We start from the raw sequence: 26,678 nt of genomic DNA, 5'->3' as shown, positions 1-26,678 counted from the left end.
CACCTGCCACAGAGAAGCCCCTCGCCCCAGACTCCCGTGTTCACTCTGTGCCGGCAGCTCGAGGGATGGTGCACAGCGGATGTTCACTGCACCCACCCAGCTCCACCATCGAAGTGTGTGGACTTCAAAAGACATTCAAAATTTAACTTAGCAAAAAACAGAACTCACATAAAAACACAGAAATTTATCAACTCCTGGAGATGTGAAAAAAAATAAATGGCATCCGATGTGGGTGAGAACAGATTAGGATTGTGACCTGTGCCCTCCAAGTGCATCACTCGACAACCAGTGTAGAGAATAGACTCCGTAAAAACGAGTTGGAGGGTGTGGATCAAAAAAGACAAACAAACGTGGAAAAGTTGAGGCTTGAGAAAATATGCCAGAATGGTAGAACACTTCATCTTAATAACACAAGCAGGTACACGCAGCTGTCATTGGTGGATGGAAAGCTGAATGTTAACCGATGAGAAAAAGGCCTGAATCCAGAAAGTAATACAGGAAAATATACAACTTAGTGGAAGGAAGGGGGGAAACACAATAACACCATAACACAAAAAACACCATCTCATTAAACAAACCACTGAACTTTTTACATTGAATTTAGTAAGGCTACTTAGAGTTGAGCCTCTGAAGTAAAGCTTGGTTTTATACTATGCAAATCCCTTTGCTTGTAGTTGTGGACAGCTTCACTTAAGTGAGATGTCAAACATTATAAAAGCAGCTTATGGCTGCCAATGAAAACTGGCCAAACTATATGTAGCTCTGCTGATACACCACACTCAACACAAGAATAAAAAAATGATGCTGAAGAGGAAAAGACTTCATTAGCTAATTAACCATTTTTTCTCACTGTACACATTGTTCAACAGAAAATTAAAAGTCAAAAAATGGAAAAAGTAAAAACTTAATTTACCAACACACTAAAATCATATATACACAAAAAAGAAAAAAACAGCCACCAAGAATTCCCATGGAGTGACACAAGTGTCCAGATAGCAACAGGCTGCACTCCTCAGCGCCCTCCAGGGGTCACTCACAGGAGTACACAGGAGACAAATCCAAGGACTGCCAAACGAAAGTTCATGGAGGAGGTGCCATCGCGTCCTGGCTGTTTAATGGCTACTCGTACAGCAGCACGCGGTCGGCTGTACTTAAAATATACGCTTTCTCTTCAGGTAGGAGTCTGCATAATGACCGCCGAGGCCCTGGGAGTGCTGGCCCACGTAGCCGCCCTCGGGGCTCGGCTCTGGAGACGGGATCAGCCGGGAGAACACACGCTTGTGGCTACCGATTGGAGTCTGCAACTGGCATAACGATGAAAGGAGAAAAAAAAAGAAAAAAAAAATCAATGGAGGAAGAGTTAATTTAAAAAAAAAAAAAAAGGTTAGAAAGTTATGACTCCAAAAAAAAAAAAAGGCAAGAAAGTCTAAATTACCTTGACAGCATTCCCCAGGCCTGGGGGGTAGTTGTTGGTGTGGCTCACAGGAGGCATTCCCACAGCCTGAGGAAAAACATCACAACTTTTCAGTGACCTAGACTTCTGTGTGAGGCTCGTGCACTCACAGCATAACATTAATTATTGAACATGGGCTTATTCCGGGAATGTAACCCTTCCCCGTTTTATCTCTTGTATTGCTACCTTGATGCTCTCCCACTGGCAGGTAATCGATAGTTTGAGACCAAAGGAGATGTTAATTTTTAATTTATTTATTTTTTTATAAAAAGGGAAGTAAATAAATAAATAAATGAATCAAGTCCAAAGCTTTAGACTTACCCTATTGAGCTGGGTGGAGTGGAGGCTGCCGTTACTGGAAGCCTCCGGCCCTGAGCTGAAGTATGAGGAGAGGGGTGGGCTGGGCGGGAAGTTGTAGTGGGAAAATCTCTCGCTGTATTCGGGGTGACGGGAGGTCTGCGAAGACGGTTGAACATCAGAGTTGCCGTTTTATTACAACAGAAATTATTTGCTTGAACTGGTTGAACAAAAGAAAGAAAAACAAAAAAAAGAAACACTACCTGCTGTCCGAATCCTGCCAAGGCCCCGGTGTCGAGGTTCTCCTGCTGTTCATACAAGTGGGCCAGAGGGTCCTGAGACAAGACATACCAGATGGGTATCAGACCAAATCACATCATATAGCGAAATGAAAAGGGCAGCCAACGAGCTGTGCCGAGTGCAGACAGAGGAGGAGGAGAGGAGAGTGAGGGATCTGGCGGTTGTACCTGGTGCAGAGGAGGATACTCCGGGCTGTAGGAGTCCTGGTAGCGAAGGTTGTAGTTTGGCTGTATGCTCTGGTGTGTGTGCTGGTTGGACACGTTGCTTAGTGTTGGCCTCTTCCTATAGGGGTGAGGTCTGCAGCTTCCTCCTGGAGTAGCAGAGGCAACAGAGGCATCACACACACAGATACACACACACTGCATGTATTTTCCTGAATAAATGAGGCGGTGCAGCAAACGCCAACAGACTGCCAAGTAGGAAATTCAGAACCGTGCGCTGCAGACAACACCACAAAAGAAAAATCTTACCTGAAGGAAACACGTTGTTGACACTGAGGAAGGCGCTCTGAGGAAGATTCACATCTTTGGGAGGATCTCCGAGTATGGAGACCTGACAGGAATGAAGGAGGAGATGCTTTTTATTGCTGCACAAATTTACCACTTACACATGGATTAAAAAAAACACAACACACACAAACACAACGCAAGAGAGAGAACAGCATAGTTTGGAAATTACTTGGGACCTCACCCCTTGTGCTGTGAGACCATCTGCTCCCATCATGCCGCCCATCAGGGGCATGGAGATGCCCTGCAGAGTGGGAGAGGAAGTCTGGGGGAAGGTGCACGCTGCTGTGGGAGACTCCTGCTCCCTCGTCAGCGCTCTGCCAAGTGGCATTGGCTTTAGAGGAGCCAGAGGATCCGTCTGAAGACCAAGACCTGAGACACCGCCTAGAGGAATTAAAAAGAAGAAGCGTGACCTTTAAATCTTAATTTGCAAAATCTTAATTTTTTTTTTTTACTTTTGCCCATTCGGTTTCCTCTCAGATGTACAAAATTGTGCTTGATAAAAGGGATAGTTCAACATTTTGGCAAATTGGCCCATTGCCATAATCCCTATAGTTTTAGGAGTAGGTTCGTTACATTAAATTGTCGGTGCAAGCTATTTTTAGAACGGTGGAGCAGAGCCGCGAGCTGCTCAGAGCTATGCTGCGGAGGCTCATGGGATTTCTTGGTTTCCCTCATCAAACTCATCAAATACAATCAAACAACTCCAAAACGCTCTGGTGGACAAGTTGTGACCTGCACATTCACCACGCTATGAGATAATAACAGAACGTTACCAGACAGAGTTGAAAACTGCCCCTGACAGGAACGCGCATCAGCCGTTTTGCATGAATTTACCTCGAAAACAATGTCTCGTAATCTTCTGTTATTATCTCATAGCGTGGTGAATGTGCAGCGTTTGAGTTGTTGGATTGTGTATTTGATGAGGGAAACGAAGAAATTCCATTAGCCTTTGTAGCGTAGCTCTGAGCAGCTCGCGGCTCTGCTCAGCTGTTCTAAAAATAGCTTGCACCAACAATTAAACAAACCTACTGCTAAAACTATAGGGATTATGGCAATGGGCCTATGGGCAATGAACTATCCCTTTAAAAATACAAATGCTAATGTGTTTGGCTTATTATGCTATCACATGGTTCCCGTCCACATCTAGCTTCATGACCAAGATATCAGGATTAGTGTCAAGAGCCGGAAGCATGACTGACAAGGCGAGGAGGAGTGGGCTACAGATGTTCAGCATCGTAAAAGGCAAAAACATGCTTTAGGAGCTGTGGCTGGAGCGGGCGGATGGCAAACCTTGGGGCAGGTCTCCGAGCAGATGGACTCCCTGCTGGACAGGCAGAGCGGCCAGAGGATTCTCCCCGATGAGTCCTGCCTGCTGGCGGCCAATGGAAAGAGAGAGAGAAGGAGAGAGAGAGAGAAGGAGAGAGAGAGCAGAGTTCAGTGTCACCAGAGGGTCAGACGGAGCGGCTGCGGCACCGGAGCAGAGGTGAAAAAAACCCGCCAAGTTACACGAGCACACTTAAATCAGCAGCAGGGCTTACTCACCACATATGAAAATTATGGTCTTACAGAATGGGTATTTACAATTTTGCACAATAGAGTAATACACCTACCACATCACTCAGCACCACTTGAAGCACACCCCACACACACACACTCAAAAACAAACCTCACACTTTCCTAGCGAGAGCTTACCCACCTCGGCACCGAGTTTTCCATCAGCAGCCACATAAAAAAAGGCCAGGATTCATCAAGCTTCGCAACCAACTCACGCTCACACACTGATAACCAAACACAAACACCATTATCACTCACACAAGGCACTAGAGGGCTTTCTTTATTGTGCAGCACCTGAGCCCACAGAAGATGATTTCCCAGAAAGGCTTGCTAAAGGTAAAAGAGGGAAAGAGCAGAGAGCGAGGAGGGGGAAAAAAGGTGCGTGTGAGTGGGAGAGGATGAATCAAAAAACAGGCTGGGCGGCTGAGAGGAACGTGTCGGAGATGGAGACGGCGGCGGCGAGGCGGCGAGGCGGCAGTACCTGCTGGGCCTTGGCCTGGTTCTGAAGGAGCAGCTGGAGCAGGGCGGCGGAGAGCGCAGGGTTGGCCAGCAGCGGCATCGTGGGGGCTGCTCCCAGGATACCTGCACACAGGGACAACGTGAGGATCCACAGCACCAGAGGAAACCCTGACGTTAGAGGGGAGCTACGCAAGTCTGTTGCTTTTCCCCTTTTTTGTCGCTTTATTTCCCCTCTACAGAGCTCCCCCTACAGGCTCGGAGTGCATACTTTCACTGTGCATTTGTTTTCAACGAAGCTGGTGTGAAGGGCAATCCGTGGAGCGATGTCTACCGAGGTGGGGAATGTAAACAAGAGATTACGGATAACAGGGTGCGTTTGTGCTGCAAAACAGTCCATGTTTCTCCTGAGACGAGATCTGGGTCGGAGGCGCTGATCATGAAAGGTTGGTTTTCCGCCAAGAGACGCTAGGTGGAAGGCAGAGAGCCTCCATTCTCCCCGTAACAAGTAATTTAACCAGCACAATTATTCCAAAACTGCTTAATGAAGGGGAAACTATGCAAGTCCGGTCACTGTCAACCCACCTCCTGGCCACGTGCATTTATTTACAACAAAGCCAGCGAGAAAGCAATCAATAGATCGGTAGATGGCGATATATATCATATTCAATGTTACAACATGTATATTTGTGTCGCCTTATCCGTCATAAACAAGAGATATTACGTTGCACGTTTGTGTTATGGTGCCACGGTGAGATGAGAGCTGAGACACCGTGTCGGCGGCATTGATCTTGCCTCCATTCTCCCTCGTAACAAGGTTACATGTCATTTATTAAACCATCACAATTACTCCAAAGCTCTTTATGGTAAAAATGTTGCATAGTTAAGCTAAAAATCTGGCACAGTTCCTCTTTAATCCGTTGATAAATTGCCCGTGCGGACTTCCTCACCTTGTTTGTGTCCCTGCGACAGAGGGTTGAGCAGCATCTTGAGGGTGGCGGGGTTATTGAGGCCTGTGAGTATCTGCATGGCCGTGGGATCAGGGAGGAGACCTTTACCCCTGTTCACAGCCTTTTCAAAAGGCAGGAAAACAAGACAGGTGATCACACACACAACACACACACTGAGCAGTAACTGGACACACGGAGACTGTGTAATTTAAGGTCTAAATACCATGGTTTGGGCAGCAATCAGAGCAGCCAACATGCTCCTCCCGGGGGGGCCGGGGGCACAGAAGGACACCCTGATGTGCGTCCCGCCCAGCAGCCTGCCGTCAGTGAGCCTCTGCGCCTCTTCGGCCATCTCTGCGGTGGCAAACTCCAGCACTGCGAAACGCCGAAAACTTCCATCTTGTCCCTGAGCCAGCTGAGAGAGGGAGAGAGAAACAAAAACGACTCATTCTAATCTCACAGTGACTCAATTATCCCGGGTTCTACTGCCAATAAACGCAATAAACACGAGGTAAGCGCTGACTGGTGGGCCTGTGGCTTTTCACTTACACCCAGCACAATGTTTGAGTGGAACATTCATCTGAAACGACATTTATGAGAGAAACTCGCAACAGAAACCTTGAGATGTACCAGTGAAATGTAGAAAATCTCTCACAGAAAGAGTTTCCCTTTGTTTTGTTTACTGATAACGCAGTAACCGTTCACACAACTGGCAGGCAGGACATTTTCTAGCTTCTTCTTCTACAGCAGCCTGTCATTTAAGTCTCAGATTTACTCTTCCGAGTCCTAAAAATGAAATGTCCGCTTTATAAAAATGTACTGGAAGTACCGAGAAAAAGAAGAGAAAAAAAAGGCGAGAACTGCGAGGGAATAAATTATTAGATCTTTTTAAAAAGTTTCCATTCATATTATTCAAACTCATTTAAAGTTTGGCAAACCTCATCCACTGCATTTTTACTGTCAAGTGTGAAGGGGGTGAAAAAAAAAAAAAACACATCAAACTGCCTCTTCAATTACTCATAGATAAGTACTATTACACTGAAAATGAAGCTTTTGAATTTCCTTTGAAATGGCCCTTTACTCATTATCCTAAGTTACGGCCTCATGATTCACTGCCACCTGATTTCACAAGCAGACCTGTTGTACTCTGTATAAAAAATAAAAAAAAACACTGGTGCTGGGAATTTAAATGGTTTCTCTTTCATGAACAGTTGCCCCTTAATCATCATCGCTGCCTTTTACCGCAATCCTAAAAAAAAAAAAAAAAGAACAAAAAAACTGGAACCAGCAGAAAACTGTCACTCTGTGTGTGTTGTGAAAAAAAGGACCACCCTCTCCCATTCCAGAAAAGCCTGCTGAATGACACCACCTGGGGGAGTCAGGTGGTCATCACCATAGAGACCAGCAATGCTCAATGCTATAGAAACTTTGAGTGACCGCATGAAAAACTGGGGTAAAGGTGAAAAGATCAAATATGGGGGTGGGGGTGGGGGGAAACAGCTGCACAAAATGGTTTCCTAGCATTTGTAAACAATCCCCCTAAAATCATTTTTAACACACAACTTCAGGGTCAATTCTACAACTTTCTGACACATGAAGCAGCACGTGACCTTTATCGGACCACTAAAAGCTCTTTGTTAACGTGACCTTGTCGAGTGACGACCGATACAAAGAAAAAAAAACATATCTGGTGAAAATATAAAACAATGTTTTTGGTTTCATGGATTTCAATAGTCAATGAAAAATGGCACTAAATCCATTATTCTCGAGGTCATTCTAGAAAATGATCCAAAAGCATTTCAACTTGACAAGAAGTGTGTGGTTTTTTTGTTGTTGCGTGTGTGGGGAGATTAACCTGGCAGAAGACCGGAGCGTGGGTGTCGGCCAGGGCGTTGCGGAGGTCCTGGGCCGTCAGCAGGATGGGGGGCAGGCGGTCCACGCACAGACACTTGGCGTGCAGCAGCGGGTACGTGAGCGAGCCCACCTCGGTCCAGTGGACGTACAGCATGCGCGAGCCCAGCTGCTTGCCCAGCAGCTCCGACTTGGCGCGCGCCGCCGAGTCCTTCTTCATGTACTCCACGAAGCCGTAGCCCTTCGAGTGGCCGGTGGCGGCGCTGTACACCAGGAAGCAGCGCTCCAGGTTGCCGAAGGGACGCACCAGCTCCTCGAACTGCTGCTGCGTGAAGGCGCGCGGCAGGTTGGCGATGCACAGCAGAGCGTCCGTCGGCTGCAGCTGCACGGAGATCTCCCTGTCCCGCAGCACATGCTGGTGGAACTCTTTGATGGCACACTGCGCCTGTTCCCCATTGAGCAGTGTCACAAACGCTGAGGGGGTGAAGGGGGACAGAGAGGGGGGAAGGGAGACAATAAACACACGTTGGGTTGGGTGCAAAGTGAGGAGACACATTCGTTCAGGCGGCATTAAAGGAGGATTCCGGTCATTTTCTAAGTAACGCTCTACAGCTCTAGGTCCCCGAGTGCGACCACAGGGAAAAAAAAAAAAAAAAAAATCAGAAAAATATGTGCAAACCGGACCTAGCTCTCCTCCTGCTAGCTGCGCCACACTGCAGTTAAACAGCGAAGTAATGGGGGCAGTTCTTCTAACTGCGACTTTCGCCTCTATATAATTCTCAAAATATCACTACACATGCTTTGCAACCTCCACCAGCTCCTTACCACACAACACTGAGTGTGAATAACTCTGTTAATAAGAGAGAGCAGTGCTAACACACGTTTACTCTAGCTTCCTAGGTAGACCTTACTAGTCGACTGTTGAACTCGGGACGATTTTCCATACAGTATCATCAAAGACAAAAACGTGAGGAAAACATGGATTTAGGAGGAAAAAAATAATTTTGGATGGTGATATTGATGCTTTTTTCCCCATCCAAATTCATTTTTTCCCTCCTAAATTCATGTTTTCCTTGCATTTTTGTCTTTGTTGATATGGAAATTGTCCAGAGTTCAACAGTCAACTAGTAAGGTTTACCCAGGAAGCTAGAGTAAACACCGGTGCGTGATAAAAACACACACGTTAGCACTGCTCTCTCATATTAAAAGGAGTTATTCGCACTTAGTGTTGTGTGGTAAGGAACTGGTGGATGTTGCAAAGCATGTGTAGTGATATTTTGAGCATTATATAGAGGCCAAAGTCACGGTTAGAAGAACTGCCCCTATTACTTACGCTGTTTAACTGCAGTGTAGCGCAGCTAGCAGGAGGAGAGCTAGGTCCGGGCTGCACATATTTTTCTCAGATGTTTTCCTATGGTCGCACTCGGGGACCTAGAGCTGTAGAGCTTTACTTAGAAAAAGACTGGAATTTTCCTTTAAAGGAAAAAAATAAAAACCCATCTCTTTGCATTGCAGGTCTCAGAGAGCAAACCTTGGCTGTGACATCCTCTCTCCTTCAGGTGGTCTGATAAAAGGCAACGCTGGTGGCACGGTGTCACCACCACACACACCGGCTTTTTATGTCGCTGCAGCGTTTCCCTCGCTGAAATTACAACAGCTGTCATGGCGGCTGACTGGGAATCAAACGCACTTGATCTGACAAATTGTCACCGTATGACCTGAATAAAGTTTTAATGTTGCCATCAACAGTGTGTGTGTGTTTTTGTGTGATAGCCTCTGGTTAGAGTGCAGACAGGTAGACTCAGGCCCGGCCGTGGTGCTGTAGTAAACATCCTGTTACCCACGTGTGTGTGTGTGTGGTTCCTTCTGAAAGTTACATTAAGAAAAGTGGTGTGTTTTTTTCCCCACCACAAGACTTTGCACAAAAGCACGTCTTACACATTTACTGGTTCTGTGCCAGACCAGTTTGGTCGGTACCAGGCGCACCCTGAATTTACCATCCGTCTCAAAACGGATATCGTGCCTGTGCAGCTCAGCCTCGCTCTGGTGGGATGTCGCTCTGCCAGTGTGCAAAACCATTTTCTTCTAAGTGGATGTTTCTGTCCGATTTATTTCTTTAATGACAGTTCATCCTGATAAATCAGCTTTCACACTTCCGATGGCAAGCTCATCCGTCATGTGCTTAAATCATCGTAAAAACTCCCTCCTCCTCCTCCTCCTCCCTCCCCCTCTTGCTACTGTCTGGCATCTTGTGAATATGTTGGAATGAATTCGTATTCCTTCAATTTCCGATTCTGTCAAACCGTTTTGACTGATTTTTGTGTTGCCCAGTACCAACACCACCCCCGCAAACACACACTTTAAAAAAGAAAAAAAGAAACACAGCAGCAGCCGAACTCAGTTGGAGAAAAGGCTTAGTTGAAATGTGCTAGGTAAATGGATAACCTTCCCTGCTAGCAAACATTGCACACAGCTTGAAATCTCAGCTAGAGTTGGCACACTAGTGTACAGCAGCACAGAGACACGCACCTCAGTCGCACTTACAAACTCAAATGTACAGCTGCACAAATATTAGGGTATAATTACTGCAAATTGCCATAAGTGCATGTAAACAACATCTTTACTGAACATGCAAATGAACTGTAATTTTGCCTAAAAACAAAAAAAAAATCCTCCTCCTGTAACTTTATTTTCCCTTTTATTCAATATTTCCCTCAAGATCAAGATCATTTATATATTTCTATGAGCTTAGTCACATAATTTCCTCTGCAATTTCCCCCTCATCCGGAAATACTGTAGAAGATGGAGAGATGGAAGTGCTCTAATGGCACACAGCTTAAGTTATATTGTGTCAATAGATACATTACTGCACTCCTTTAAAAAATGACGGCATGATGGACAAGCAGCAAAAGACCAACCTGTGCCCTTGTATTTGTCAACGAAGCAGTACTTCAGGTCATAGTTTCCCAACAGCTCATGGACCTCCTGTAAATAAGAGAAAGACAACAATTACATCTCGATATTTAAAAATAATCATGTCTTACATCCTTTTAATAGAGAATCCAAACATAAAATACCGCATTTCAAGTTGTAGTTTTGCTCGTCATAAATTAGAAGAAGAAATTGCTTAATTGCAGATTTTGGTGGTGGCAGCCAGATAATTAATTAATTCATCCATTGCCCACACAGGGGAAACTAGTAACAAGTGCACCTGTTGTGTGTGGGGGGGGGTGAGGGAGGTGAGGTGAATAACTGACTCATTGTTGTAGGAGAAATTGTTCTCCGTTTGTTTTTTTGCCCATTCACAAACGCAAATGGTGATGCTGTCTAGCATTTTCTGAAACGTTTTGTCCCCACACGCCTTCCACCTTTTGTTATTTTGCAACTCACATCTCGAACTCCCACCACCCCATCCCCTGTCCCTGTCCCACCCCCACTAACCCACCCACCAGCCCCCCCTCCTCCACCACCACCAGCAGCAACCACCAACCACCCACCCCTGGGGAACAATGGTACAGCCCGCAGGCCCACCGCTCCCCACGAGTCAGGCACGTTCCCAAAAAATGTGGCATCATGACTAAAAAAAAAAAAAAAAAAAAAATCTGTGGTTGGTGGATTGAAGCTACCAAAAAAAAAAAAAAAAAAAAGCAGCCAGCTTTAATAACAACAGATGGGCTGATGAGAAAAGCTCCAGTGCACCTGTAAAAAAAAACAGAAACAAAAAAAACACAATATAGACAGTAGAATGACCTAGTTTAAAAGAAATAAAAAATAATATTTGTTTTTAAAAAGTGGAAATAAACTAAGATTATTAAAGTTAGCATGTTATTTCCCCCGAGGCCGGACTGGCAGGTCATGCAGGCCACAGATGACCATTATTGATGACAGTTATCTGACCACCTGGCACTAAAACCTTACCACTATGAGTCGACCTAAAACAAACATATTTAAGCGCAATATTAATGTGTTAGCGTGGTTGCTAGTTAACAGTGTGTTGGCTTATGAAAATACTGTAGTCAAAGCAAAAATAAAAAAAAGTCGCAATTCAAAAGTTTCTTTAAAAAAAAAAAGTAAGCTACCGAGTTAAATGGCTAGTAGGCTAACTGAGGTAGCATGGCAGGAGAGCTAGGCTAACGTTAGCCAAACGACTCATCATCGCCAATCAATCAATCAATCGTTCGACAATTCAAACATCAATTCACCCTTGTAAGTTTATTTTTTTTAAACCCAATACCTGGTTGCTAACATCGGAGGGGAGGTTTTTGATGATGATTTTTCGTCGGTTGTAAAACTCCCGACGAGTCCTCTCCAAACGGCTCTCGATCTCCTCCGGGGTCAGGGACGACAGGTCCTCGTCAACCCGCCGCTGACACTCGATTCCCGGCGTCGATTCCTCGTCGCCGCCGCCGGGCTCGAGTTCGGGATGATGCCGTCGGTCCCCCGTCATCCAGCTTTCGTGCTCCGCGGCGTACTGGTCGTAGTGTTGTTGTTGTTCGTTGTGGGGCGGCGGACGAGAAGAGAAACCGAGTCCAGTAGTGTCTGTGCTGCTTTCATCCTTGTTGGCTGCTGCTGCGGCGGCGCTAACAGACACGGCGGCCGCCATCACTCACTTTGGTGGAAGTTTTATCGGGTCTGCAAACTCACTCTGATTTGAGCAGTTTAAACAATCGACACATGGCCCCAGCGCCGCTTCTGATTGGTCGAGAGGAGGACGCATTTCCATGACTACGACGTAACGGAAGCGAGGGGGGCGGGGCTACGGTTGCTCTCTCTTGTAATAAAAAGCAAAGCTGCAGATCTCATCCCTCAGTGTGTTTTGTGTGTGTGTGAGGGGCCCCTGGAGCCAGTAGGGGTCATAAAAACTAATCTTAGCGGTACCCCAGGCGTTTTAATTAGACAAACTTCTTTGTATCTCATCCCACTGTTATGAGATCCGATGAAATATTAAGATTAGCGTCATAAAGGTGCTCAGATAATGCTTTCTCAGAGTGACTAGAATAATATGAATTACACACATAACAAGGCAAATTTGATAGCATGCTATGTTGCAAGGCAAACTAACAAACACAAAATTGATTAATAAGTCATGCATCATTTTATCAGTCATGTGTAGCTACATGTACACTTGAGTTATGAGCCTGAAATAGTAACTTTAATACCCTTCTAAACAAGATAGCCTACATGTATTTTATATGCTACTTTTTTTTTTTAGTAGTGCTCATTACAGGAATTTTGTATTACATTTATGGATGTACCACTACCTAATAAACCGCCAACTAAATGTCTTCATTGATATATATTATGACAACACAAAGTATTAGATGTAGAGTTGTTCAGTTTATAAGCGATTATGTGCATAATATGGAGATTTTGTTTTTGGTAGGTCAGCAGGCTTCTCCCGGGTGCAAGATACAGTAAATCAGAGGAAATTAGATGATGGGCATTACTGCAAAATGTGAATTTACAGGAATTCCTGACTGGACTGCGATAGCTAGTGTCAGCTGATAGTAGGACACTGTAGTCTGCACTGTAACTGAAGGATAAAGAGACACTGTTGCGTTCAGCTATGGAAAATCTCTGCTGCTCCTCCAGGGGCCTTCAGTCCAGCCAGTGACAGGACAGGCAGGCTGAGTCATGTCCGAGCTGAGTCTACGAGAGCTGTTTTGCATCTGTGTAACAGGGCTAAACACCTTTAACATTAACATATTCCCAAATGTTGCTCTTGTCCTTTTCCTGCAGACAGGACACAGACAGTTTCATTTTCCCCCAAAATGAACAACAGTAGTGTAGTATGCTTTCACTGACTCAGCTGAAGGGTGCACAACCTTGCACTTTTGCCTGGCACTGACCATATCCACTGGTACATTACTCCTATTGTTTAAGCCTTTGGCCCTCACAGTATTTCCCTTCAAACAGACAGAGAGATCTTGCAGCAGCTCTGCTACGTTAACTAGCGCGGTTGGAAAACCAGAGACGCCTCTGTGGCTGGTAATTAGCATCGTGTGCTTCATGATTGTGTCCAGCTTTGTCCAGTGGAATATGTGGATTACATCAGTGCAGCAGCAGTGTTGTGGTTGAGAGACTCTGTCAATGTCAGTTTTTCCTGAGTTGTTTCCTTCTCAACGTGTTTGCTGATAACAGATACAAACACCTGTTGTTCAAACACCTACCTGAGCAGCATTGTTGTTATTTTTATGTGCCAATAATTGTAGGTGCAGTGTTTGCAACAGATGAAGTGGTGTGTTGTAGTCAGTGGTGCAACATGTTTTCATTTTCATGTGACACACTGTCGTTCATATCTACAGAAGAACCATGTGAACAGGCACCTATATGGTAAAGGAAATACCACTTCCTGATTGCACAACATCATACAAGTTGTTTTCATCACAGTATATCTCTGTCCACAGAACCACAGAAGGAAGAACTGACTTGATAAATGACGCACAAGTGGGAGCTTGTTAAGACGCAGGCTATAGTCTGCACAGACACAAGGGGGGGCAGGAATCAAAAATGGACTTTATCTAGAAAATGAACCATAATACTAAAAACGATTGAAATCAAGCTATTTATTTAACTAGCCCAACAAAAGCAGACAGCGCTCCAGTGTGAAAAATTCTTTATTAGGTTTTGCATTTGTTTATACAAAATTAAATGCAAAGTTAACATTAACTTGAGAAATGTACAGAAACATATGAACGCCAGTAATCACCCTCTCTTACAGCAATTCTTAATACTTACTGTGATATATGCAAATCCTTATTTCTTCTATAGACAAATACAGACATGGAGTGGCTGACTGCTCAGGCCATCATCACCTTTTCCCATGAATTTCAACTTATCGACCACAAAATGAAGACACACCAACCAGTTGAGATTATTATGATGGTAATGTTACATATGAGAGGATGCAATGTGCTTTTATCAAAAAGAAGCCTGTAAATACAAATATGCAAATGGAGACGGCAGGCATCGCACAGCTGGAAACACATTACTGACCACCCTGTAGTATATGGTTGCCAAAGTGAAAAGGTGGTGATATAAAGACAAGCAGCTCTTCAATGGACTGATCAGCAAATCTGAGCCAGGGAGAAGTTTATACCCGGCTGCCAGTCGAACGGTTTGCGAATCGCCTCCAGCTTTTCAATGAGGGATTTGAATGACGGCCGCTCTGAGGGGTCTGTAGCCCAACACTGATCCATCACCATTTTCACCTGTTGGTTCAAAAAATTAAGTAATTATGAAAAATACCAAGCTATTCGTCATGCCAACAAACTATCAAATTTTTGTTTAATTAGCGCTACCTCATGTGGGCAATCTTTGGGACAAGGCAACCGCAGCTGCTTCTCCAGCAGTTTAATGAGAACCATCACAGTCATCTGTCCCTGGGTTGGTTCCATCATCTCAGAGTATTTCTACGAAAAACACAAAAGTTTGCATTTAACACACACACACGTTCTGAAACTACTAGACCAATTACAAGAAGATAAAAAGACAGGTTTAAACTCATTTTAGGAGACGACGTACCGATGGCGGGCTGTTGCGGTGTTCGCAGCGGGTGAAGATCTCGTACAATGTGACACCAAAGGACCAAATGTCGGACGAAAAGGAAAATTTACTCTCCTTCAGACACTCGATGGCATACCTGGACAGTGCAAAAAATGGAGTTTAGTGGCTAAAGCTATCACTGAGATCAGTAAAAACATTGTTAAAGGGATAGTTCAACATTTTGGCAAATTTGCCTATTGCCATAATCCCTATAGTAATAGCAGTAGGTCCATTACCTTTAATTGTTGGTGCAAGCTATTTTTAGAACGGCGGAGCAGAGCCGCAAGCTGCTCAGAGCTAATGGGCTAATGGGATTTCTTGGTTTCCCCCATCAAATACAAAATCCAACAACCTGCACATTCACCACGCTATGAGATAAGTTGTTTTCGAGTCAAATGTAGAGACTGCTTGCCGAAAAACTGCCTCTGACGGGAACGCGCATCAGCGGTTTTGTGTGAATTTGCCTCTAAAACAACTCTGTCTCGTAACGTTCTGTTATTATCTCATAGCGTGGTGAATGTGCAGGTCACAACTTGTCCACCAGAGCGTTTTGGAGTTGTTGGATTGTGTATTTGATGAGTTTGATGAGGGTAACCCAAGAAATCCCATTAGCCTCCGTAGCGTAGCTCTGAGCAGCTCTCGGCTCTGCTCCACCGTTCTAAAAACAGCTTGCACGGACAATTAAAGGTAACAAACCTACTGCTAAAACTATAGGGATTATGGCAATAGTTGAAATATCCCTTTAAGCGCTGCATGGACTCACCAGAACACTGGGCTGTCTCCATCTTCCCGTACACGGTAGTAGATTGCGCCATCAGGGATGTATTTCGTCAGGCCAAAGTCTCCAATCTTCACCAGGCCTTTGTTTTCCACCAGGACGTTGCGGGCAGCCAGGTCTCGATGGATGTACCGCTTTGAGTGCAAGTAATCCATTCCCTTTACGAAACAGAAGGAAACGACAGGCTAAAAAAGATGCACATGCTACAAACATGTGACATTTTGAATGAATGGAAAACCAGAGCTTCTTCTGGAGGGAGGAGAACACAACCTGACATCTATCTGTGACATCTTTGCAGTTTGCACAAAGTACCAAAATGACATGAACTTGCCTCACAGATCTGCTGAGCAAACATCAGGCACTGGGGGATGCCCAGTTTACGCTTGGACAGGTAATCTCGCAGACACCCCAGAGGAAGGTACTCCATTATTAGCTGCACCACTTGTCCTCCTGTGAACGGACACCACAACACTATGTTTATCCTGCTATTTCCATTATAATTCAAAGGAAAAAAGAACGAGCTGCAGACCATCTAGGCTCTGAAGCAGCTGTAGTGCTCGGCATGCTGCGTGTTGAAAGCTCAAAATATTGAATATCTTATGGAAACAGCAGCACGCTTCGACAAGGTTTACAGTGAAACAGAGGGGACCGAAAATCAATTCCCTGCAAGACAAGTTAAAAAGAAAGCAACCGAGCGCTGCTTTGCACACGCAGACGCTGTGTGTTGATGTGTAATTCAATAAAGACATCTGCAGCACACACAGAAGACAGGCTGGAAACTCACCCAGCTCCGTGCAGCAGCCCTTGTACTTGACAATGTTTCTGTGATAAAGAGACTTCAGGATCTCAATCTCTTTTATCCAGCCGTCGGGCACAAAGCCGTTCTCTTGTTTCAAAGACTTCACCGCTACGTGCTCTCCAGTCCCATCGTTGGCTGGGTCATACAGGTAGAGAGTCACCTTTCCAAAGTGGCCCTGGGGACGGAGCAGTGAGATGTGGAACTGGATTACTCTCCATCATACAGAAGCTGTGATTATGTTGGATGACTCCACCACTCATGTTCATCGCAGAATCACATCAAATATCAACCATTTGTGAGAAATTTTGTTCCTAGTGACCTTCACTTTTGAGCTGTGATGACCAAAATCTTGAATGAATGAATGAATGTTTGTGCCACATTTGATGAGACTCGAGTTGTAGCAGCCGCATTCAAGTTTCCTTAATTCATTTAAGTCCGTGGAAGAATGTTTTGATTATGAGTTTGTTGATTAACTTGTGCATGTCATGTGTGCGCTCCTCCCTCCTCGGGTGGTGAGGGCAGGACCGATCGAGGTTTTAAATTGGATGGGGGATGGCAGGAACAGTGGCAAAACTGTCATTGACCACAGTCAGGCTCAGCACAGCTTTTGTATTGTCGCTTTCTTATTTTATTGTTTTATTGTTTTGCAATAAACAAAGTCATCATCCCATATTACTCTCTTGACCTTCCTTTTGTTTTACGTATGCGCTCCTGTATGTCAAGCACTTTGTCCTTTTAAAAGCAGCAAATAGTGGTAATAGGAGCAGGAAAAAAATATGTTTTTTTTTGCTGCTACAGGAGTTATGGAGATGTTGTGTTCACAGGTATAACAAGACTCACCTCTCCTAGGTCCCGAATCTCTCTCAAGTAGCGTTTATGAAAGATGCTGGGGTCTGGCTCGGGGAGAGTCTCACTGGGAGGTATATTGGGATCTGTTTGCATGGGGAGGAAAAAGAAAAAGAAAAATAAGACACTAATAATATAACACGTGGTAATGCGCTGAACAGGTTGAAAGAGAGTGCAAGAAAAACTCACTCTTGATCATGATCTCTGTGAGGTCTCTGAGCACTTTGAGGAACGAAGGCCTCTCCACCGGCTCGTAGGTCAAACACATGCTGATGAAGCTGGCCAGTTCCTGGGAGGACGGTTCGCCTAGGCGGCCCTTCTGCTGATAGAAGCGCTCTTTCTGTTTGGGGGTTGGTTATAGATCGTTATAGATTATATATATATGAGCTATAGATATTTTTGGAAACAGAAAGGTGAAGCTTGTGGCTGTCGAAGCTGCCGTGTGTGAGCCCACCTTAGACAACTCACAGCCGCTCATGGGAACCTCGCCGTTGTTGCAGATTTCCAGCAGCGTGACACCAAAGCTCCACTGGTCGGCGGTGTTGCTGACGGGCGCGGTGCTGTCGATATACTCAGGTGCGATCCACGGGATTCGCTCAAGACGCTCTGCAAGTTACACGTTAAGTTACACGCGTTAACAAACACTTCACAAGAGCTACGAACAACTTATTCTTGTGCCATTTTTATATTAAGAAACCATAATTCAATAAAAAACATTATTTTTCTATCTCAGAAGAGTCTACAAAGATGCACAGGAAATGGTGCTGTATGATATTGCACAACACAAACTCATAAGCAACACATATGAGCTTGTCAGAGACACGTTACTTCATCTTGGACAACTGTAAGTGACAAACATGACATAGTATATGGTGAAGCTGTAGCGCAACAGGATATGGGTCACAGGAAATGGTCGGTTTCCTGAGTCTGGTTTGAATGAGGCTTAACAGTGAACAAAAACCCGAAGCTGATCGAGTTTGGGGAGACTCCTCTGGTAAAGTGGGGGATCATTTTGTGTAAAGCAGAGTGGCTGGTACCGGTACCGACCTTCCCGTGAGAGGTAACTCAAGCCGATTCCCGGGTCGCTGAGCTTGATGAAGGGAGTCGTATCGTGCTCCAGACCTTTTCTTGCCACCAGGATGTTTTTGGAGCAGACATTTCCGTGAACCAGTCCCTTGTTCTCCTGCATAAATCAAAATGGCACTGATGTTACCACTTGGGATGGAGAGCGTTATCAATGTTTAAATACGAAATGTCAGAAGTATGAGTCATTTTTGAGAAAAAAGAAAAGAAAAAAAAAGTACCTAACATGCAGCTTTTATCTCAAAGCTTGGTCTGATTGTAAGATTAGTTTGCTTCCTGAGTGCAGACAAACTTGAACTTCAAAACTCAAACTTGTTGTCCAGTGAAAATATTCAACACACTTTCATTCGGAGGGAAACTGCACAACCCTTTGTATTAGTACTTCACATTATGACCCTAAGCTAAGCTGCATGGTCACTGAAGTGAGCTGGACTGAATTTATAACTAGTGGTGGCACATAAAATAAAAAATAATGCAGTGTTTGAACTCACAAGATAGCTCAGAGCTGTGGCAAGTTGTCTCGCAACAATAAATTTCCACTTAGGAGTCACCGATGCCTTTTCTTTGCGAAGGAAAACATCCAAAGGCCCAAACTCCACGTATTCTTCCACCATGATGTCTGCAAAGGTGAAAACACATCAGACAGGTCAAGTCTCTGCTGGAGCCGTAGGCAAAATGTTAACAAGTGGCATGTCTCTTTAATAAAAACAGAACAGCTGTTTTGCATTCACTTCGTAGCTGACTTGGTAGTGTTGATTGTATACATTTGAATATAAACATTGGGCCACACTATGAGAGATGCAAAAAGCTGCAAAACAAGGAAGTCGCGTCTCTGAAAAGTGGAAGTGAGTTTTAGGAGGTCAGCTTTGTTATGTCACTTACTTTCGGATCCTTTGACAGACACACCGTGTACAAACACCAGGTGGCTGTGGGAAACCTGGCTCATGATGCTCGCAGTTTCAAAAAACGGCTAGGAGAGATTGAAGAAGGAGGAATGTTAATATTATGTGTTTGACTTGGATACACAATTACTATTTGTTTTGTCAAAAATCAAAATTCCTACAAGTGCCATGTCTTTGTGGTTTTGGTCCAGAATCTTGAGAACCACCCGCATCCCCTTGCTGTTTGAGTTGTTGTTGAACTCGTCGTCATCGTCTGCGTTTCCCCGTCCCTGCGGCCGACAGCGTCCCAAGTAGATGTTCGTTCTGGTCCCTCTGCCCAGATGCTGCTCCTGTTTCGAAAAATAACACGACGACACACCCAACTGGTCAGTACCCGAGCTTTGTCAGGTGAGACGGCGACTCTCTCATATTGACTCATATTGGGGTGTCATCATCACCTGCACGATGTCCCGGTCCTTGATCTGGTGGAAGCGTAGCTGGGTCATATTCACGGAAATCAGCTCGTTGACGTGGTGATCCATCCCTTTCCTCATCACCAGGAGGTTGGACTGCTCTAAAAAAAAAAAAAGATACAGCTCTGTTAATGCTCAAAAATACCTCTTATATTCGAGATGCAGGAGATGCCCAATAACTACAAACCTCCTTGTCTTGGAAAGCAGCATTTTTTGAGGGTGAAGTTGTCCGACCCGGACTTGAGCACAAAGGTCTTGAGGCTGTCCGTCAGCTCCTTGACGCTGGAGAATTCCCGGTCCCATCCCTCCAGACAGAAGGCTGAACCCTTGAACTGAATCCGAAACTGCTTGTGGCTCTGCATCGACTCGTTCTGTGAGCACAGCATAACAGCATAATTGTTTAAAGGGATAGTTCAACATTTTGGCAAGGTGGCCCATTGCCATAATCCCTATAGTTATAGCAGTAGGTTTGTTCCCTTTAATTGTCGGTGCAAGCTATTTTTAGAACGGTGGAGCAGAGCCGCGAGCTGCTCAGAGCTACGCTACGGAGGCTAATGGGATTTCTTGGTTTCCCTCATCAAACTCATCAAATACACAATCCAACAACTCCAAAACGCTCTGGTGGGGACGTTGTGACCTGCACATTCACCACGCTAAGAGATAATAACAGAACGTTATGAGACTGAGTTGTTTTCGAGGTAAATTCATGCAAAACCGCTGACGTGCGTTCCTGTCGGGGGCAGTTTTTTGGCAAGCAGTCTCTGCATTTTTTGGATTGTGTATTTGATGAGGGAAACCAAGAAATCCCATTAGCCTCCGTAGCGTAGCTCTGAGCATCTCGCGGCTCTGCTCCGCCGTTCTAAAAATAGCTTGCACCGACAAATAAAGGTAACGAACCTACTGCTAAAACTATAGGGATTATGGCAATGGGCCAATTTACCAAAAATGTTGAACTATCCCTTTAAACATGACTGCACTGAAGAAGAGTGGGCGTTGACTTACCTTATTTGTGTTGAGCACCGCTAGGATGATGCGGTGGTAGTCCAGAACACTCCAACGTACGAGGAAAGCTCCCTCCTCTGCTGCCTCCTTTTTCAGCTTCAGCAGCACAAAATCATCACTGGAAACAAACCAGAGTTGTGATATAACGCCCTGTGTCTCTTTATAGCCTGCTGCTTGTGTCTGTATGTGCATGTGTAAGAGGGGAAAAAAAAAAAAAAACACTCACTGCATAGGCCCATGCAGTCCATTTGCTTCACTCAGCACAACCCTTGGGGGAGCCACTTCATGACAAAGATAGTGGTGGGCGTCTGCAGTCAGCCGATAGTATCCATCCAGGAGGGAGATGAAGGAACGGGCCTCCTGGCTGGAGTTCATCTGAACCTCCTACATACACATACACAGAAACACCACTAGCTTACAATCAGAGCTCCCACCTACAGACACATACAAATTCAAAACATAATATCATGCCTGAAGTGAACCAAAAACCCAAAGCACTTTTTAGTCACACACACATATAGAAGTGCAGAATATAAGCGAATCTCGACGCATCCGTGCTTACTGTACTGTACGCTGGTATATACGTGCACTTAAAACCCAGCAGAGTGACTAATATATACAGTACATCAATCGGAGCAGTGCATCGCAACCGCATTTACCAATCATATAAATGCACCGGGGCTTTTTACGCAATGGGGTAAACAAGTGCTCTCACCATGCAGCGGTTGTCCTGAGTGCTAATGCACACATTAGCTCCGCTGATGGCGATGTGAGTTATTTCAGGGAAATCACAGAAGGATGTCCATTCGTTGGGAGTGTTTGCATTCGTATGGTCCGACTGCTGCTTTGTTTTGCTCATGTAGTCATTGCTGAGGTAGGAGTTTTCCTGCGCCTGGTGGAAAAGAGACGGAGCGGACAGGTTGACAAAATCCAAGATAGATAGATAGATAGATGATAGAACTTTCTTCTGCCAGGATGCTCCAAAGGGAAATGTGCAAGGGAGATAAATAGGATACAAAGAGGAAGTATATGATAAAATTCATCCTACAATGTCTAAAACAATAGAATATACGCTACAAGTGCAAAGGGAGCAACCAAGACATAGGTTAAATACTGTGCTACATAATTTAAAATGATATAATAATAATAATGCAAAATGCAAAGGGGAACATAATTTAAAAAGCGCGGGCCAAACAAGGAGATTTGTGTGTTTAGAGTAGACGAACCTTCTGACGAGCTCTGTGTCCAGACACCTTCCTCCACCGAATCCCTTTGGTGCCAGACACGAATATTTCGTGCGTGGCGGGAGCTGCGAAGTTGTCCTTTGCAGCTCCCTGCCCATTGGTGTTGCTGGAGTAAGAGCTGCCTCCGTCGCCGTCCGTCCGCACCTCCAGGTGGGGGACGGGGAACATCTCCGTGCCGAAACACGGCGCCAGGTGCTCGAGAGTGGAGATGTATTTGTACATGATCTCGTGCGCGCCCAGCCGGCCCTTATCCACCGTGTGCTGCTGGAAGGTCCGCACAAACTCCGCAAACACCCTGTGGATCCTGAATTTCGTCAGGGGGTTGTTTTTGGAAATGTGCTTGGCGAAAGACCTTGGAATACAGTGGAGGAAGCTGGAATAAAACCAAAGAAATATGATGATGTTGCTGTGAATCCAGTGATAATGATCTAGATTTCACACAACACGCAATACGAGAGATGAATAATCTGGTCCGTGCATGTCCAGGCAGTTCGTGTTTTGAGTTAAAGCCAGTGTGTATTTCAAAATACAAGATGAAACAACGCTGTGGCCATGAAAAATAACACACCTGCTGTCCCAGTCCCCTCTCAAGATTCACATCCCCTGAACATTAGCGGATCATTGCGTCATCTGTGATACTCAAGTATCATCGTCCCACCATCTAAAAGGGATTGTTCCTACTCCTCTCCTTTTAATTAGGCTATTAATTCACACTACACAACTAAATAATACACTCCTCTTCTCTTTTATTTTGAAATATTTACCTTTACGTCCATGTCACCTGACTGCCTTTCTTCACTTCTCAATTAAAACTAAAATAAAATGATGAAAAGGGACTTTGCAAACACCAAAATGTAATGGTGTTTTTCTTTTTGTTTCTTGATTGTGACAATAGAAATAGAAATATTGCTCTATTTTCCATTGTTTTCTAATTTTTTTGAATTCTGTTTTAAAGCTTAAAAAAACAACAAACTGCCACACAATGGACCATTTCACACATTTGTTGGCAGATTGACAGATTTGACACGCTTAATAAAATCATAATGACCATTTGACTACTGTACAGAGGATTAAAATGTGGTTTAACAGGTAAAACAGGACATGGCTTCACCACCTGCTATAGTGTATAGCTGCCTCATCCATGTATTTACCTGATTTTCTCTGCTGCTTCCCGTAAGGTGCAGCCGGTTTGCAAAGCGTGATGTGAGAGGTGAAGCACAGCCATCCCCAAGCTCTCGTTTTTGAAGCGGTTTAGCTCGTCCTCTGACTGAATGGCTTCCATCTGCACTACCTCGTTCACAAATTCATATTTAGCCTTAGGGCAGAAACGAGAGGCAAGGAGGAAGTTAGGCAGCGTTAATGTATTGCGCAGCAGCACTAACACAGTTATATACACTACAGTATGTGTTTGACAGGTAGAGCAAGAAAAAGAAAATATAGGGTTCAGTGCCGACCTGAGAGAATAAATACTCCAAGGAAGTGATTTCGAGCAGAAGGGAACTCCCCTGATCGGTGCCAGATTTGAGCCGATATCGAGACACAGTCGGCTCCTTATCATTTAATCCGTGCCAGTTGTAAAAGTAAAACCTAGGTTCAAAGAAACACAAAACAGTCATTGACGGTGAATACAACCACCTGCACTCCCTTTATTATTATTATACATTATTAACAAACATGTACTGACCTCATACAGTAGTGAAGGACCAGGCCGGGGCTCTCCTTTGGACTGAAAACATGGTTTGGACTGTACCAGCAGCCTGACAGTGGATTGTACAGAGCAAACAACACATGGCACAGCGGCGCTATCCCTGTGGAAAAAAGAAAACACAAGAGGATAAACACACAACCCAACCCCCCCTTAGGGCCAGTAACACTGAGCATGACACAGAAAAGATGCTTTCATTTTTCTTTTTGGTCAGTTAAAGGTGTCGCTGCTGGGCTGACTCACCCACGGCCTCGGCAGCGGAGATGCACAGGTCCTCGGCTGTGACCTCTCCGCTCGAGTGGGACAAGTATCTCTCCCCATCCTTAGTCCAGAAGAGGAAAACGTGGATGCCTTGACCCTGGGGGGGCTCCGTCTTCCCTGGGGCGCCCCCTGCCCTTAAACGCTTGGGCCACCAGTTTCCAGACATGGTGGTGAAAAGGCAACTCACTGACACACACATATTACACATACACACACACACACAAGAGAGGAAGAGAAACGTCAATCACAGTGTTTTCACTCACAGATGTTTCACTCAGTCATAATATCACGTACGCATTAAGGCCTGCGTAAACACAACCACCAGCAATTCAGAGCTACACCTTCACAGTTCAATCACCCTCTCATAACATAGGCTATTCGCTATTTCACACCACTTTTCCACCACCATTATTTCACAAAACAGAATTAGCAGATTCACAAAACGTAATATTAACTTTAAAAACATGACGTGACATGACCGTCGGGTCAATTTGTCACAGAGGCCTTCCGGGGATTACACCTTGTCTAAGTTATTGTTTACATCACATGCTGATGCTGAACAACGATTATCTATTATAAATATAGCCTATATTTTTATTATTATTATTATAAACACTATAAGTAAATAACACACACTGCGTCACAGAGCAGCTCCAAAAAAAACTTGAGTCCTCACATGTTTTATAACCTGGCTACGACAACACAGACAAGGAAACATAGAGGATTTAACAACATTGAACTCAGCAGCAGCAGCGTGTAGTATTAAAAAGCAGTATCTATCTTACCATTTAAAGGCGGTCCACTTCCACTGAGAGGTGTGTTACATAAAAACAACTCGTCTCGGTTGGATGCTGCGACGGTCGGGGCTCATATTATTCTGTTGAGCGTGTTTCCCCGCGTCGCCCACTCTCCGTGCTTCTCGTGAAGAGTGTGACAGCAGCTCCTTCCCGAAACCAGCGAGGCCACGCCCTCCGCCCGGCCGCCGTGCGGAAGCGCGTACACGCACGGCACGTACACGCGCTGACCCTTACAAAATAAAAGCCACTTTTTGAGAATAAAAGAGGGTTGTTAAGAGTTAGGTAGGCTCATAGACTGTAAAAGGGTAGGCTATAATTTGGGGCAAAAACCACCATATCCACTCTTGTAAATGGAAAAATAAGCCTCTCTCTCAATAGTGTGATTTAAAAATTAGTTAAATAAACACTTCGGTTCAGTTATTGACGAATGAACATGAAATAATGTATAAAATGGTGGAAACTGCAATGCAATATGTTGAACCTTGAAGAGTCTCAATGTGATAAAGTGCCTTGAAATCCAAATTAATTTATTAATTTATTTATTATGCATTTATTTTCTGTTATATAAAGCCTTGATGTTTTTTATGTATGAAACTTGATGCCAAAAAAATAATGTAATATTATGTTCCTATTGAGAGCATATGTAAATTTACAATAAAGTTTGTGGGGAAAAAAGAGAATAAAAGAGGGCAATAATCTTCAACTTTTTTTTTTTTTGTAAAGTTGGCGTTTCAACAAATTATCACAGAAAACATTGCATAAGGTCTAATAATTAAATCATCATTAGGCCTAGGCTACTATAAAAGACATATTTTCATTATCAATATTTCGGGTTTCTGAGGCTATTTTGATTGATTAATGTGTAAAATAAGCACTAAAGTGAGCACTTTTGGCACATTTATCATCATGTTTATAGTCTGCTCGTAGCCTATGCGTTGGTTTGTGTTACATTTGACTGTGTTTTGTTCTTTTTATATACAGTCTGTGGTTTTGTTATATGTTCCAAAAGGACATTATCACCTGACTGCAAAGTGCAAAACAACCTACAGATACAATAAAGTAACCTAAACCTGAACCTGAATCTGAACCTGAACCTGTTAGTCAAGTTGTAAATCTTTTTTGCTGTTTGCTCAACTGTCAACAACTGTCTCACTGTGTAATTTGATAGTTACAGGTGATATCTAAATCCACTTTAAATGTCAACCTGCACCCTTTGCACAATGAGGTTTGGACAGAGGTTTTAAGTCAAAAGCTGTAAATTATAGCACAATAAAACAGCTTTATTCAAGGTGCCATTACACTGATAAACAAGCGTTAAAAACTGCAAATTTGCACAAGATCTTCTTGGAACCTAATTTATTCATAGTTCTTATTGTTTTATTTTTGGGGTTGGCTATGTATTTAAGATATTTTTATTGGGATTTATTATTTACTTAACATTTCTATCGACGTCGCAGCACTTTTATTGTTTTATGTTTTTATTATCATGTGTATTTCTCTATGCTGTGCATGGTGTTTGAGACCAGAGAAGTAATCTAAACCTGAAAAGTTTCCATGAAATATTGTCTTGCTTAAGATGAAGGTGGCCTTCCTATAGCTCTCGTTCTCAATGTGAGATTGTTGCCATTATCACAAGGGCAGAGTGGTGTTTTATCTTTGCACCTCTTGGATAAATGCATTGGATTTCAGCAAAAGCAACATTGCATTGCATTGTATATACTTAAATGTCTCTAGTGTTTAATAATCAACCATTTCCAGTCATGCAAGAGACATCATTTCATAAATACCTTTCCAACCAAATCAATACAATCCAGTATCATCACTAATTCCAGCAACACTACAGTACCAACGATAAAGAGAAACACTAGTTTTGCAGTTCTGGACTGCTATAAAA

The 26,678-nt window shown here is 44.1% G+C and overlaps 3 protein-coding genes across 3 annotated transcripts in view; 1 reads left to right on the top strand and 2 right to left on the bottom strand.

Annotated features, from left to right (window-relative positions):
• The window catches only part of cUnh16orf89 (chromosome Un C16orf89 homolog), a 302,917-nt gene that overhangs the window by 44,461 nt on the left and 231,778 nt on the right, over positions 1 to 26,678 (top strand). The gene's annotated exons all lie outside the window — the stretch shown is intronic.
• On the bottom strand, positions 837 to 11,973 carry raver1 (ribonucleoprotein, PTB-binding 1; the record flags this gene model as incomplete). Its single annotated transcript, XM_083977056.1, has 14 exons — positions 837 to 1,298; positions 1,436 to 1,501; positions 1,775 to 1,909; positions 2,014 to 2,085; positions 2,218 to 2,360; positions 2,521 to 2,602; positions 2,741 to 2,940; positions 3,850 to 3,928; positions 4,595 to 4,695; positions 5,520 to 5,640; positions 5,743 to 5,934; positions 7,375 to 7,844; positions 10,289 to 10,355; positions 11,605 to 11,973. The coding sequence occupies 14 exons, from the start codon at positions 11,971 to 11,973 to the stop codon at positions 1,152 to 1,154; spliced, it is 2,244 nt and encodes a 747-aa protein (XP_083833182.1). The 3' UTR covers positions 837 to 1,151.
• Positions 13,985 to 24,935, bottom strand: tyk2 (tyrosine kinase 2). Its single transcript, XM_083977143.1, has 24 exons — positions 24,773 to 24,935; positions 23,970 to 24,173; positions 23,706 to 23,829; positions 23,476 to 23,608; positions 23,173 to 23,336; positions 22,004 to 22,394; positions 21,493 to 21,669; positions 21,004 to 21,161; positions 20,778 to 20,895; positions 19,963 to 20,146; positions 19,761 to 19,876; positions 19,485 to 19,652; positions 19,304 to 19,391; positions 18,913 to 19,040; positions 18,386 to 18,521; positions 17,793 to 17,944; positions 17,528 to 17,678; positions 17,333 to 17,424; positions 16,478 to 16,667; positions 16,025 to 16,143; positions 15,679 to 15,851; positions 14,895 to 15,012; positions 14,672 to 14,782; positions 13,985 to 14,581 (listed from the first exon to the last, which is right to left on the bottom strand). Exons 2-24 carry the CDS (start codon positions 24,151 to 24,153, stop codon positions 14,438 to 14,440), a joined length of 3,519 nt encoding a protein of 1,172 aa, XP_083833269.1. The 5' UTR covers positions 24,154 to 24,173; positions 24,773 to 24,935; the 3' UTR covers positions 13,985 to 14,437.

This window comes from Trachurus trachurus (genome assembly GCF_905171665.1).
Source record: "Trachurus trachurus genome assembly, chromosome: 8".
Taxonomy (NCBI): domain Eukaryota; kingdom Metazoa; phylum Chordata; class Actinopteri; order Carangiformes; family Carangidae; genus Trachurus; species Trachurus trachurus.
Note: the sequence above shows the minus strand (reverse complement) of the source record. Positions and strands in the feature narration are given on the sequence as shown.